This window comes from Nomascus leucogenys, chromosome X (assembly GCF_006542625.1).
Source record: "Nomascus leucogenys isolate Asia chromosome X, Asia_NLE_v1, whole genome shotgun sequence".
Lineage (NCBI taxonomy): Eukaryota > Metazoa > Chordata > Mammalia > Primates > Hylobatidae > Nomascus > Nomascus leucogenys.
The window spans coordinates 9654093-9669287 of record NC_044406.1 but is presented as its reverse complement, the minus strand read 5'-3'; the positions used below and the strand labels follow the sequence as shown (position 1 = coordinate 9669287).

General features: G+C 38.6%; 1 protein-coding gene across 1 annotated transcript in view; it reads left to right on the top strand.

The window, feature by feature from the left end:
• ARHGAP6 (Rho GTPase activating protein 6) overlaps positions 1 to 15195 on the top strand; it is a 529902-nt gene that overhangs the window by 478552 nt on the left and 36155 nt on the right. The window contains exons 6-8 of the mRNA XM_003261011.3: positions 3448 to 3503; positions 6551 to 6701; positions 7743 to 7891. Of these exons, the coding sequence (XP_003261059.1) occupies positions 3448 to 3503; positions 6551 to 6701; positions 7743 to 7891 (356 nt within the window). The remainder of the gene's footprint in view (positions 1 to 3447; positions 3504 to 6550; positions 6702 to 7742; positions 7892 to 15195) is intronic.

Sequence of the window (15195 nt, the reverse complement as noted above, 5' to 3'; positions counted from 1 at the left end):
CCGTCACCACGCCCGGCTAATTTTTTATATTTTTAGTAGAGACAGGGTTTCACCATGGTCTCGATCTCCTGACCTCATGATCCGCCTGCCTCGGCCTCCCAAAGTGCTGGGATTACAAGCGTGAGCCACCGCGCCCGGCCTAGACATAACTACTGTTAACATTCTCATCTGTTTCCTTCTAATAAAAATGGAACTTTATTTTAAAATCATTAAGGATATATTTAAATTTCTTAATTCATTATAATGGAAATCATAGGATAACATATGGATGACCTAATAAAACTAATGTAGTAAAATCTTGTTTATACAAAATTTTAAGTGTAGGTTCTTTTAATTTTTTTTCACCTTATCTTTCACATGCCTGTGTATCACCTATGTATCTTGAATGTACATCTCTTTCTCTATACACACACACACACACACACAGTCCTGCACCACATAATGACATTCCCCTCAATGACGGACCGCATAGGCAATGGTGATTGCATAAGGTTATAATACTGTATTTTTACTGTACTTTTACTATATTTAGATACACAAATACTTAAGATATTGTTACAGTTACCTACAGTATTCAGCACAGTCACATGCTATACAGGTTTGTAGTGTAGGAGCACTAGGCTCTACCATATAGTCTAGGTGTATAGTAGGCTATACTATCTAGGATTGTGTATGTACACTCTATGATGTTTGTACAATAATGAAATTGCCTAATTTATTGCTTCTATCACTTTGGAAGCTTGAAAACAGGATAATCACACTATTTAGAATAAAATACAGAATTATATTTCTTCATCTGCAAAATGAACATAAGTACCCACCTCAAAAGTTGTGCAGTGATTCAATTAATTAATGTGCATACAGTACTTAGAATAGTACCTGGCATATATTATTATATAGAGTGAAATAGACTCTGAATGAACTGAATGAATCTTCTATGTACGAAATAGAAAACTTTAATAGTAGGTCGCAGTAATTTTAATTTTGGCTGCATTTTTTTATTTTCACATGGTTTCTGAATAATTAAAATTTCTACAGAAGCAAGATATCACATAAGGACGTTTTCTACACAGGTGGGACTATTCTCTTTCTACCAAAAGATAGAAAACACAACTAAAACAAATTGAGATGTTTACTTTGTTTCTGGATGTAAAGAAATAATGTTATAAAGATTTAAGGCTGGGCACTATGGCTCACGCCTGTAATCCCAACACTTTGGGAGGCCAAGGCAAGAAGATCACTTGAGCCTGAGAGTTTGAGACCAGCCAGGGCAATATAGCAAGACCCCAATTCTATATTTAAAAAAATACAATTCTTTCTGATTTAATTATATATTGTACTAGTCATAAATTTTTCAGTGGCAAGAGAAAGGAACTCAGATAAAACTAGATTAAGCAAAGTGACCTCCCCCAAATAACAACAAGAATCTTTATATACTGGGAGCCTGATCTAGATTTAGGCACAGCTGGATCCAGGATTCAAATGATGTCATGAGTGTCCTCTGTTTGCTGGCTTTACTCTCAGACCAGCTCTCTTCATGTGGCTTCAAATGGCGGTTAGCAGCTCCAATATCCCATCACTCTCATAACTGATTGTCCCAAATGAAGAGAAAATGAGCCACCAGTGAAAGAATTAATATACATGATGCTCATCAATGGCAATGATTAATGACTGGCAGAGAAAAAGGAGAGCCATTCAGACATTTCATGCTCCCAAAGGAAGTACACAATACTTTTTGTGAAGTATTCTTGCCCTATAAAATCACACTGCAATCAGAGTAATCTCTGGCTCTAGTTATCTCTTTACAGAAAATAAAGGGGAGAGAAGAACATACAAATGACACTATGGAGTGTCCAAATCCAAACAATATGAAGATCTACAGTAGGAAATCGCTGAGATTTCTTCACCAAACCAATTATAAGGAAAAAGGAAACAGAGGGAGGAAACACAGATTAAGAGACTAAAAGACACATCGACCATATCACAGTGTGTGACCTTTATGTGGATGTTGACTGGAAATTTAATGCTATTAAGGAACTATTGTTGAAATTTCTAATATGTGATAGTGAAATTACTTGTGTTTTTAAGAGACCTAATTTTTTAGAACTGAGTTTCTTAACCTCAGCACTGACACTATATTTTCACATCTAGGACATGATCCTAGGAAAAGCAATCAGAAATGTGAACAAAAACGTGTGCACAGAATTGTTCACAATAGGGTCATTTATAATAGCAAAATAAGCATGTATATTTTGGGGACCTGTGCACCATTCAGAGGGGAATATGGAGTAAATTATGGCCCATTCATACAATAGAATATTTTGCATCTTTTTATATTTCCACAGATTTGGGGGGAACAGGTGGTATTTGGTTACATGAGTAAGTTCTTTAGTGGTGGTTTGTGAGATTTTGGTGTACCCATCACCCCAGCAGTAAACACTATACCCAATTTGTAGTCTTTTATCCCTTCTAAGTGACATTTATAAGGAATTGTTACTAGCATGAGTGAAAATTCATGTGACGTGATAGTGAGGGAAGGCTGTAACATTCTCTCTGTCAATAGATATTATATATATGCAGTGTGATCTCAACTATGTAAAGATACCTACATTCATGTAGAAAAGGCTGGATTTAAAAAAATGAAAGATTAGCTAGGCATAGTGGCTCACACCTGTAATCTCAGCAATTTCGGAGGTCGAGGCAGGTGGATCACTTGAGCCCAGGAGTTGAGCTTGTTGAGCTTGAGCCTGGGCAACATGGCAAAACCCTGTCTCTCCAAAAAATACAAAAATTAGTCAGGCATGGAGGCATGTACTGGTAGTACCAGCTACTCTGGACACTAAGGTGGGAGAATCACTGCAGCCCAGGAGGTCAAGGCTGCAGTGAGCCGTAATCACGCCACTGTACTCCAGCCTGGACAACAAAGTGAGAACCTATCTCAAAAAAAAAAAAAAAAAAAGAAAAGAAAAGAAAATTAAGAGTGATTATTTCTGCATCAGGTATTTCTAAAAGTATATTATTTTTACCTTTTTCTGCATTTTCTAGGTTTTAAGAAGCACACTTTAATTATGATCAGACGAACAAGAAATATCTTTTAGAAATTGATAAAGAGTTAGAATCCCTATAAAATGTGTGTTTAGGTAATAATTCTGAATAATGAATAAAAGCTCATTTTCTCTGATAAGAAGAAGATTAGAAATACAAAATATCACATGAAAAATATTTGATCAGAAACATTTAACATAAAATTCTGGTGCTTAAAGGGCTGACCTTTAAGTATCTGGAAAATAGAAATAGTGTGAGATGAAAGAAGCATTACTGTATGCTGTCAAGTTACTATTGCTCTGCATGTTATGGCACTGTGCTGGCATTCTGCTCTCTATTTTTATTTCCTCCAGAGTCTCAAGCCATAAAACAAGACTGTTGATTTTGTTTGCTTATTTGCAGGTCTCCAGACAGTGGGGATATTCCGAGTTGGAAGCTCAAAAAAGAGAGTGAGACAAGTAAGTGAAAAGTAAAGATTATATTTTGTTTCACATGACTTTCAATTGAATTACCTTTTGCAAAGTTCAAGTTTATGCAAATTCCATTTTGATTATCTTTTTTTTTTTTTTTACCCTCCAAGCTATTATAATATAATTGAATTCCAGGAGGTAAAAGGCAACAACTCAGAAATGTTGTTAAAGTTAGGATCAAACACTTGAAAGCAAAATGTCTGGATGTATCTGTGCCATGTGCAGCCAAACAAAACTAATTTATAAACATCTTATTGAAAATTGCAAAAGCAGGAAATTCAGAGTGACCAATCAATAAATGATATAAAATTGTATGTGGCACCCGCTTTTACTAAAATGTGATAATGAAAAATGCCATTAACATTCCCTTCACATAAGATGCTATGTTTATAGCTTTACTTTATCAAAAATAAATAATTCTTATGAAGTTTCCATAGAACCATTGACCCCCAGTTTGCTTTTCACATAGAGACTGTGCTCCTTTGTTTCCTTCAGCCCTGTGCAACATTCCTGCAACTGAAGTTTGATATTAGACCTTCAACAATAGGTTCCTGTGATGAGGCAGGTATTTGTGTTCATGATGGCTTCATAAAAGGCAAACCATCCTTTGAGAAAAGAGTTCATTTGTTGGTGAAGGAAAATTAAAGCATTATTTTCTTCCTGTTGTTTTCAATGGAAGGAAATAAGGAACTCAGCAACTTAAAAACGAATTCAAATGAAAATAAATTTTAGTTGGAAGAAGCTGAAGAAACATTTGTTCATATTATTGAAAGTAATTGAAATAAATACCTCATCTATCTTTTTTGTCAAGACAAAAAAGGCTTTCAACAGAAATATGTTTTCTGATTGGTTGGTTGGTTTTTATTCTTAATAGTTACACAAGAAACATTAAATGGATCAACATTTAATGTTTCACAACAGAACTTGCAGGAAGGAAGATAGTACAGTAACATTTCTGTGCAGAATTGCAGAATATTTTTACAAATATTATCTCACTGAATCTGCCAACCAGCTGTGAGAGTAGCTAGCCTCTTTGACCCACTTCTGTCAAGGCTTAGGGAGATTAAGAAACATAATTCAAGATCACACAATTTAACCAGTCACCATTAACTTCATAGGCCAAGCTCTTTGCATGTTCCATTCTTTCTGCATGCATGTATACTCGGAAAAGAAGCATGGTGTGTTTGAATGATCACAAGTTGGAGGAGTGCCAGTGGAAGCATTCTTTGTTTTGGCTGCCTGACACACGCTGATGGCGTGTTGTCTGGAATCAATGAGTAGTTCAGGACAGTGATGGGTAATCATTCTCATCAGGTGGACAGGTAGCGAGTGCCAGAAATTACTCATCAGTTATATCTGGATCCATTAAAGGGGAAACCTTTGCATGGAGTTGTATTTAAGGATTGCCCAATAAAAATATAATTAGTGTTTACTTAGAAGTAGATTTCAAGTATGAAATATGCCCTAACTCACTCATCATTTTACTTTGTTATATAACCCCTTAGCACCCTGCATTTTTTCCTTAGATCACTAGCCACAATGTTAAGAGTGAATTATTTGTGGGATTACCTATTTATCACCTTGTTTCTCTAGAGGGACTTTGCCTCTTTATTCACTAGTGTATTTTGTGGGCCTGTAACAGGGTCTGACACAGGAAATGTGTAGTAATCTTTGTTGAGTGAATGGATGGATGAAAGATTGAAAACAAATGAGCTCTTAGAGAAGTTTGTTGCATAGTGTAGGTTTATGAAGTTACATAATTATTTCTACGGCAGAGAACAATGCATAAGAAAAGTTGAGCTGCTAGAGATAAAAGTAGGGTGTGGAGTTCTTACTCTCTTGCTACTGTGTTTTCTTGCTGCTGTAAGTGATAATAGACCTAGTATAATGATTAAGGCAGGGAATCCTTCTGGTAATTGTTAATAAGACTACTTTGACAAATCTAAGACAGCTTTTATTTAGTTATTGTCATCTTTTAAGTCTTAGTCATAAATGTGTTATCAGGGCTCTTAATTTCATTTTTGCAGAAAAAAAATCTCTTTGCTTTCTTATTGAGTGACTCAGTAAAATATCAACATTCAAACATGGCAGGATTGGTGACACACAGAAACACTGTGTAATAGAGTAATTCCTCCCTCCCACATTTATAGTTGACCTAAATTGTCTTCTACCTCTTAGGTGTTCCTCCTAACTTGGTTGTCATTACCAAGCCCTTCTGCATACATCATTAACAATAAATCCACAGATAGTTTTATTTAATAATGCTTATATACATATATATGTGTACACATACATGTATACACATGCATGTATACACACATATATGTATACACATGCGTCTATACACACATATATGTATACACATGCGTCTATACACACATATATGTATACACATGCGTCTATACACACATATATGTATACACATGCGTCTATACACACATATATGTATACACATGCGTCTATACACACATATATGTATACACATGCGTCTATACACACATATATGTATACACATGCGTCTATACACACATATATGTATACACATGCGTCTATACACACATATATGTATACACATGCGTCTATACACACATATATGTATACACATGCGTCTATATACACATATATGTATACACATGCGTCTATATACACATATATATGTATACACATGCGTCTATATACACATATATATGTATACACATACGTCTATATACACATATATATGTATACACATACGTCTATATACACATATATATGTATACACATACGTCTATATACATATATATGTATACACATACGTCTATATACACATATATATGTACGCACACACACATATATTCATATATTCACACACACATATATTCATAGCTGGACTGTGTAAACTCGGCAGATCAAGGTGAGGATGTTGTTTGCTTCCCCTTCTTGGGGTCTGTGCAGACTTAATTCCAGATGCTACGTGTCACAGCACTTCTCCTGCTGGGCACTGCACATTGAGGTATGGTGTTATGTGACTGCCACTTGAACCATTGTTTTTCCAGTTACGTGAGGAATTTGACCGTGGGATTGATGTCTCTCTGGAGGAGGAGCACAGTGTTCATGATGTGGCAGCCTTGCTGAAAGAGTTCCTGAGGGACATGCCGGACCCCCTTCTCACCAGGGAGCTGTACACAGCTTTCATCAACACTCTCTGTGCGTAATACAGCCATAGGTGGGAAAGTGGCCCTAGAATACTAAGATGTCCAACTCATTCATCATAACTTTATGCATATGTTTCCTGATAACTTTTTGTCCTTATTTATCAATCTCTAAAGAATGAGCTATTTGGGGGAATTTTTCAGATTTACCCTGGGAATAATTAGCAAGAAGAAAGTTGCAATTAAACAAATGGAAATAGCCAAGAAGAATTTGAGATGCTTTCAAATAACCCAAGAACAGTAGAAAGTGCTATGAGTTAGTGCTTAGAGTACTAACAAGAGTTCACATTGAGTCTGTGCCTAAAAATGAGTTTGTGTTTCTGGTACGAAGAAGGAGGGAACCACGAGAACCCAGAGTGAGAAAGGAGGGCAGCAACATTCCAGGGGAAGCAAGATGCCATAGCCCAGTGCCAGGGCTTTCAACATAGCTGCTTCTGGGCTGTAGCTACAGATCACATGAAGAAGAAAAAAAGGAGGAGGTAGAGGAGAGATAGGCCAAACCTGGGTCAAACTCCATACATTTCTTCCTCCAATGCTACAATTCAAATAGGATCACAACAGAGAGAGAAGACATCGTCTTTGCTGTATCTTGATTATTGCCAACAAAATATCTGTCCCTTGTGAATTGCTCAACAGAAAAGAGCCTTAAATCCATTATAAACTCAAATTTCAGAATGTTCACCAATTTTCAGCCATTGTTAATAAATATTTACCAAAAAGGGAAGACTGAAATCCTTAAACTAGGTGATGAGTAATGCCAGGGAAGGGGGGAAAAGAAAGTAAGGGAAATTGAGTTATCTTTTTTTTTTACCTGGATTACAGTTATTTTTCTAGATATTATACTTCTCCAGGTCTAATTTGGCTTTATATCTTTCATAGAATCTTGCTGGTAAATTGCTAAATGGGCAAATGAGTGAAGGCATGAAATGGGACTTTCCTTGATAATCCCTTTCTTAAGACAATTGAGGGGAGGCCTTTCCTCTGTGCCTGAATAATATGGGCTCCCCTTTTGAGTACCTCTTTTTGCCTTGCTTAGTGTTGGAGCCGGAGGAACAGCTGGGCACCTTGCAGCTCCTCATATACCTTCTACCTCCCTGCAACTGCGACACCCTCCACCGCCTCCTACAGTTCCTCTCCATCGTGGCCAGGCATGCCGATGACAACATCAGCAAAGATGGGCAAGAGGTAAGATGCCTTTGCTGCCATAGACGCTGTGACTCTTCCTCTCCCCTATTTTAAAAAGAGCATACCACCAAAATGGCCATTTTGCCTGGAGGTAATGATATCTCCCCTTCTCCAACCCAGCTGTCTCTGTAGGAAGAGACTAATGCAGGGCCTTCTCTGGAGGGACAGTTCCTAAAAGTGCATGGGCCATGAGCCTCCTTAGATGTTTCAAGTATGCTTCCAAATGAGGCTGTCATTTTCCATGATGAGGCTTTACTCAAGACTCTGAACTTCCGTTTGTAAAGAAGAAAAACAATGAACTACAGAAGTGCTTGCAACCATGTAAAAGTGTAATGATGGGGGTGGGAGGAGATTGTTATCCTTATAATTGATTTTACCTGCTTCTATAACTTGGAGCCCAAATATGATGTCACCTCTTTGTTCTTCCAGTTTGTCCCTGGAGCTCCCATCTGCACTATGAGCAAGAAGTCTAGTATCTCCCTTTTGAGGGATCCTTTCCTTTCTTAAACCCTCCCCACAAAACAGGGACTTGCTCAATGCAAGGGAGGGTCAGTCCTGCTTCCAAACCAGGTGTGGAGGAAACTAGGTCTGATCTGCTGACCATTGCCATTGTGTCTTGATGTCACATGGTATCAACTGCTCAAAGCAGGTTGTACATAGTCCCACAGACTCTTTAGAAGTGTTCTTGTTGGATCTGATCCCCACTCAGGCCCCAGTGTGCCCCCCCGCACCAAATCTAAGATCTTGGGTTCTGGTTCTCTTTGGTTACACTCATATATTTCAAGTTTTTTTTTTTGTTTCACCCTTGGACAAATGAGATGCTGGCCTCAATTTTAAGTTGCTTACTAATAGGCAATGTATTTAATCTTCACCTTAACAAGAGACACCCCCTTCCCTCTTTGATACCATGCAATTATACCTCTCCCTGACCTCGGATTCCTCCGGAGGTTTTAGACTCCTTCATAAGCTAACATGCACTGTAAATCAGTAAGAAGGGGCCAGAGGCATTCCAAACTTACTTAACCACAGAAACTTTTTTGTAAATTCTTGTTAAACAAAGCTCAGCTGCATTGTGGCTTCAGTTCTGTGTTTGTCAAATTTCTTTCCCAAAGAACGTGGTTATGTATAATTTTTTTCACTCTAATCCAGAAAGGCAATTCTGCATTTCTTCTCATCCTCCTCCTTATGGGTGTGAGAATGGAACTCTCCTGACTTAGCCATTTATCTCTATAGCAGTTATAATTAGTGAAGCCCCGGATGGCTTCAGATTTCATAATATGGCACTGACACCTTATTTCAGCATACACAGCTCTTTGATGGGCATACTATAATTCTCATAATTGTTAAGTAGTTTTATTACTCATTTGGATGCCAGCCTCTATCAACTACAGTTATAACAGAAGCTGTAGCATGATCTGCCTAATTGCTGGGGGAAAGCAGAGCTCTGTGTTTAAAGGTACTTCAGTTACTTCTCTGACATTTCTTAAGTACTATGTGAGAAGGAGAAAAGTGGGTCTCAGGTAATTAAGAAGGCATTGAGGAAAGCAAAAGTTTCAATTGAACTCATTATTGCCCTTTTAGAATCATTTTCAGACATTCTTTCCGTTCAGTTGCTGAACAAGTCTCCATTGCCTATGTCAAAAAGAAGAAAATATTCTTGGATAGGTGTAAATGAAGCAGCATGCTGGAATATGAGCTACCATTTATGTCTCTCCTTCCATGAGCTGGCTTTGTGCTAGGGTATCTATATATATGTATATATATATATATGTATGTGTGTATATATATATATATATGTGCGTATATATATATGTACGTATATATATGTGTATATATATATGTATGTATATATATATGTACGTATATATATGTATGTGTGTGTATATATATACATGTATGTATATATATATGCAAATCCTCTTAACAGGCAAAAGACATATCACTGTCTCCATGTTTCAGAAGTGAAAACTTAGGGCCAGGGGAGCTAAGTGACTTACCTAGCAACCCACAGAGAGCTTCCACTTAAGGTTGTACGAGTGGCATATTAGTGCATTTCACAACTCTAGGGGAGGTGCCATGGACCCCATAGTCACTGTAGATTTGCAGAGTTATTAGGACAGTATCCCAGTGGATGATAGAAAAAGATCTTGAAGAAGGGCAATGTTGTTATACTGGTTAATGGGTTGGGTTGGTCCCCTTACTAGCAAAGTCCAAGCTGTGCATAGAACCTGAGCCAGTCTAAGAGAAAAGAAGTACAGAATAGGAATTAGAAGAAAAAAAATGTACTGGGGTCTAGTCAGTGTTTCTCAGCCTCTGCACAATTGATATTTGGAGCTAGGAATTCTTTGTCATGGGGCTGTCCTGTGCATTGTAGGATATTTAGCAGCATCCCTGGCCTCTTCCCACTGGATGCCAGTAGCAGTACATCTCCTCTCCCACCAAGTTGTGACAACCAAAAATATCTCCAAACATTTCCAAGTCTCCCCTGAGGAGAAGGGTTCAAAATCACCCCTGGTTGAGAGCGCTTGATAGCTCTTTAATTCACTGACCATGTGTTGTTGGAAAAATGTATTAACCTTCCTATACCTGGGTCTCCTCATCTGAACTTGGGGAATGAAAATTCTTCAACCAGCCTTGAAGAGTGGTTGAGAGACCAGTTTACTGTAAGGAATATGAAATTATCCTGGTGACAGTGAAGTTGTAAAAGGAAGCCAGGGTTTACAAGGGTTTCTAGACACTCTTGACCTAAACATTGCATCAAAATGAAAGACTAATAGCCAAAGATTAAAGCAGCAGGAGAAATATAAGGAAAGCATTGCTTCCGTGAAATCGTTAGCAGTGACAGGAGAGCAGGCAGCTCTCACAGCCATTGTGAACTGTAGTAAAGGCTACGGAGCAGTGATGTACTGAGGCAGACAATGGGAAATTGAGCCATGTTCATAAATTGCTGAATGCCTCTGTGCAGGGCAGGTGGTTGATTCTTTTAAGCTGTGAATCCTTGGAAGGATTCAAATAATGGGTGATATAATCCACGTTGTAGATTGGCTAGAGACAAAGGGAGAGTGAGTTAGGAGGCTTTTGTATCAATAGTAATATGGACAACAGCAATTCCTACTATAAACGTTTCCATGTAAGAATGGCCTTGGCAGCGCCAGGCGCGGTGGCTCACGCCTGTAATCCCAGCACTTTGGGAGGCCGAGGTGGGCAGATCACGAGGTCAGGAGATTGAGACTATCCTGGCTAAAATGGTGAAACCCTGTCTCTACTTAAAAAATACAAAAAAAGTTAGCCAGGCGTGGTGGCGGGTGCCTGTAGTCCCAGCTACTCGGGAGGCTGAGGCAGGAGAATGGTGTCAACCTGGGAGGCAGAGCTTGCAGTGAGCTGAGATCACGCCACTGCACTTCAGCCTGGGCGACAGAGTGAGACTCTATCTCAAAAATAAATAAATAAATAAATAAATAAATAAATAAGAATGGCCTTGGGATTTAAATCATGCATGTCCTGAGCATCTACCCTAGGTTCCTGTAAACCAATGACTATTGCTCAGAGATTTTCTAATGACTGGCCTCAGGATACAATGGCATCTAAGAGGTGGAGGAGGTGAGGACACAAGGCAAATATAGAATTAGGGAATGCACTGCAGAGTCATTGCAGACATTCAGAGAAGTGATGAGCATGGGCCAGAAAAGTTAGGAATGGCTTCATGGAGGAGGTTGAATTTAAGATGCTCATCAAAGGGTGTGTAGGGATTGAGTACATGGACCACAGAAGCACAGCATTGGGATGGGAGTTAGCCAAACTCCTTCTGTTAGAAGTCAAGGGTAGAGGGAGAGGATCAAGAGAGGAGTTATTTATTATTTTTTAGTTGATTTGGCATGAGCAGGTAGAGAATATGGAATGGGCAGACTAGAGTAAAGCTAAATACCAAATTGTAAAATACGATCAAAAACCAACAGTTTTCAACTTCTTCTCTTACGTATATTTTTAGTATGTATTATCTATTTGTTAGGTGTTGTTTGGGGGGATTGCAACATAGATGAAACCTGAAGCAGATTGTCAAGAAACTTGAAAGCTCACACAGGTTCTGCCAGCACCTTGCTGCATAACTTGTCTTTATGAAAGAGAGGAAGAGGAAGGAAAACAGAGTTGGGATGGGGGGTGGTCTTAGCTTCCTCATCTACAAAAGGAACATAATATTTTCTCTTTGATATGTGCTTAAAATTCAATGCATCATTCACTGGTGAGATCTTAAAGATGTCTAAAAGAAGGGCATGAGAAAAATTGTTGACCAGTCAATCAGTGCTTTTTTGGGAAAAAAAATAGCAGTATTTTATTGAATTGTGGTGTTTTGCTATCTTGTGTTTGTTTTGTTTTCTTCTATTTTGTTTAGTTTGCTATTTGCTTTGCTCCTTAGGGAAAAGAGAAATTCCCAAGTGTAAGAAACATTGCATTTCTTCAAGAAAGAATATAGCAGGAACAAAATTGAAACCTCCTGAGCAGTGGTTTTTCAGAGTTCAAGAACCCCCTGGCACTGCATGGAAAATGTGGTGTGAATATGCACTTGTTTGGTGAGAGTCCATAGCTGGCACTGAGTTCTCAAAGGGTCTATGAGGCATAAAAGAAGTTACAAACCACCAATGTAGGGCCATGATTACTGATCTTTGAGGAGTACATGCCTCTAGGAAATGGTAGGTTGGCTTTGGAACTTAGCAAGACCTGTGTCTCCCCTCACCCTCGTTCAGCCCTGTTTTAAAGCTTGTTTTCCCATTTCCCCATGCCATGGCTGGGTCTGCCAAGCAAGAGGAAACAGGAAGAGATGTAGCAATGGGATGAAGAGAGTAGGGTTGCTTAGAGTGGGGCCACCAGCTTCGCTTCTTGCTATACCATCTCCTGGCTCTGAGCTTTTCGCATCACTTCCCTCGTCTATAAAATAGGGACAACAGCAGCAGCTGTTTCTTAAGCTTATAGTGAGAAAGAATTGAAATGGCCAGTGGAAAGCCCCTAGCCTGGTACCTGTACATACTAGACTTTTAACAGATACGAGCTATTCATATGAAGCTTAGAAATGATCTAGGATGTTCATTTAGTGAAGACAAAAGTTTTCTTGAATTGCTAGCTAATTACAAAATGAAGTAATGGCCTGGCTCGAGTGTACATTGTATGACCTAGACACAGCCGTACAGTATATATATAAATATATGCTGAAACACATGGAGAAAAGGTGGATGTTGCCTGGGAGCAAGTCTTCTTTCCATGTTAAAAAACAATAAAACAAAAGAAACCTCAAAAGTGTTAACAAACCCCAGTAGCTTGGTCTGCAGCTGGAATCTGTGTGCAGTTTTACAGATGGGTTGTATTCCATTCCCAGAATAGCAACAGGAGAAGGAAAGAGCGGAAACAGAGCTCTAGATTGTTCTTGTATGAAACATTCTTTTAAAAGAAAACAAAATCTTCCATTTGTTAATGTTTTTTTAAAAAATGAGAAAACCCTAATGTGACTTTAAAGGGGTAAGGGGAAACACTCCAAATACCTCTGAGTTCTAAAGGGAGGAATTTGAAAATGACACGTATTTGATTTTCACCTTAACCATGAATTTCCAGGAAAAGAAAAATTAAATGAAAACTTGTCAATGAAATAAAAAACTTACCAATTAAATAAAACAAAGAAAAATGATTGAACGATCCTACATAAAGGTCACTTTCTTTCAAATTGTCAGTGTTTATCACATGAAATGATATCCCTTGGTGGCCAATCATTCACCTGAAAACAGCCTTGCCTTCTAAAAATAATACAACTCGTGTACCATGCTGGGATTGCAGGGCACGGCAGCCACCAGCTCATGACTCCACAGAATGAGAGTGGGGTTCAGAGGGCTTTGTTTCAGCTGTTCATCGGGACTCCTGAATTCTATGCTGGGCACCCAGGTGTTTCTCAAAGGCTGTGTAGATCTTCCCAGGCAAAAGATCCCCACCAAGCAGACGCAGTTCCCATACTTATCCTGACTCTCAACTGATATTGACAAGAGAAATAAAAATTCACATAGACCAGTGGTTCTCAACCAGGAGCAATTTTACCCCACAGGGGACATGTGACCATGTTTAGAGATAATTCTGGTTGTCACAACTGTTGGTTGAGGGTAGGGGTGCTCCTGGCATCTAGTGGGCTGAGGCCAGGGGTGCTGTTCCACATCCTGTAATGCACAGGACAGCCCCCACAGCAAAGAATGATCTGGTATTACATGTCACTAGTGTCGAGGTAGAGAAACCCTAGCCTAGAGAAACTTACTCAGATTCTCCCGTTCACCTGAAAAAAAAGAGACAAGTAGAAAAAAATTCCCAAACCTTTAAAAACGTTCATACTCCTTATTACAACAATTCAACTTGTAGGAATTTAATCCTAAAAAGTGCCCACCCAAGCTCACAAAATATCCTTTCAAGGATATTTTTTGTACCATTGCTTATAATAACAGAAAATTCAAGATGACATCAATGCCTATCAGTTGACTGTGGTTAAAAAACATCATGGTTTATTCGTGCAGTGGGATTCTAGGGGCCAATGAAGACTGAAGACAGGATTTTTTTTTTAGTGGAAAGATTATTGTAGCATGTTGTTAAGAGACAGTAAGCAAGTTACAAAATAATATATGGATGTGATCCCAGTTTTAAAGAAGAAAATATCAGGTATACATGTATATATGTGCACAGGAAGGCATAGGAATGGCTGATAATTGGCAGTGGTGAAATTATGGGCATTTTTTTTCTTTTTGCTTACCTGTACTTTCTAATTATTAATATATTGAATGTGAATAATTTTTTATACTTCAAGCTGAAAAATAGTTCCCTTCCTTCACCTTGTACTCCCCTTTAGCTCCTCCTCCATTTCTTCTTCCTCCTTCTCTGTGATATCTTTTGAAGAAAGTGTCTACACTGTTTCCACTTCTGCAACTGTGGCTCATTCCTGCCACACCACTGACATGACTCTTAGCTGGGACATCAGAACCATCAAAGAGTCCATTCTGGAGGGAAGGGTCACATCTCGATGACCCTCTGCCACAGTTGATAACTCACTTGAAACTCCTCTGTCATTTCTTCTCAGACACAGGTTTCTTTTATTCTAACTTCTCACCCATTATTGGCCTCCTTCATCAGCTGCTCCTTAAGGGTGCTGGAGTCTCCAGGAACCCCTTTTCAGCCCTTCATGTTTCTCACTTAACTGTCCTTCCATTTTTTCATTTGTTGAAACACAAGATCCTTACCCTCTGCATTATCCTCCTCACCCCTTCCATAACTTTGGAAGCTGCTCT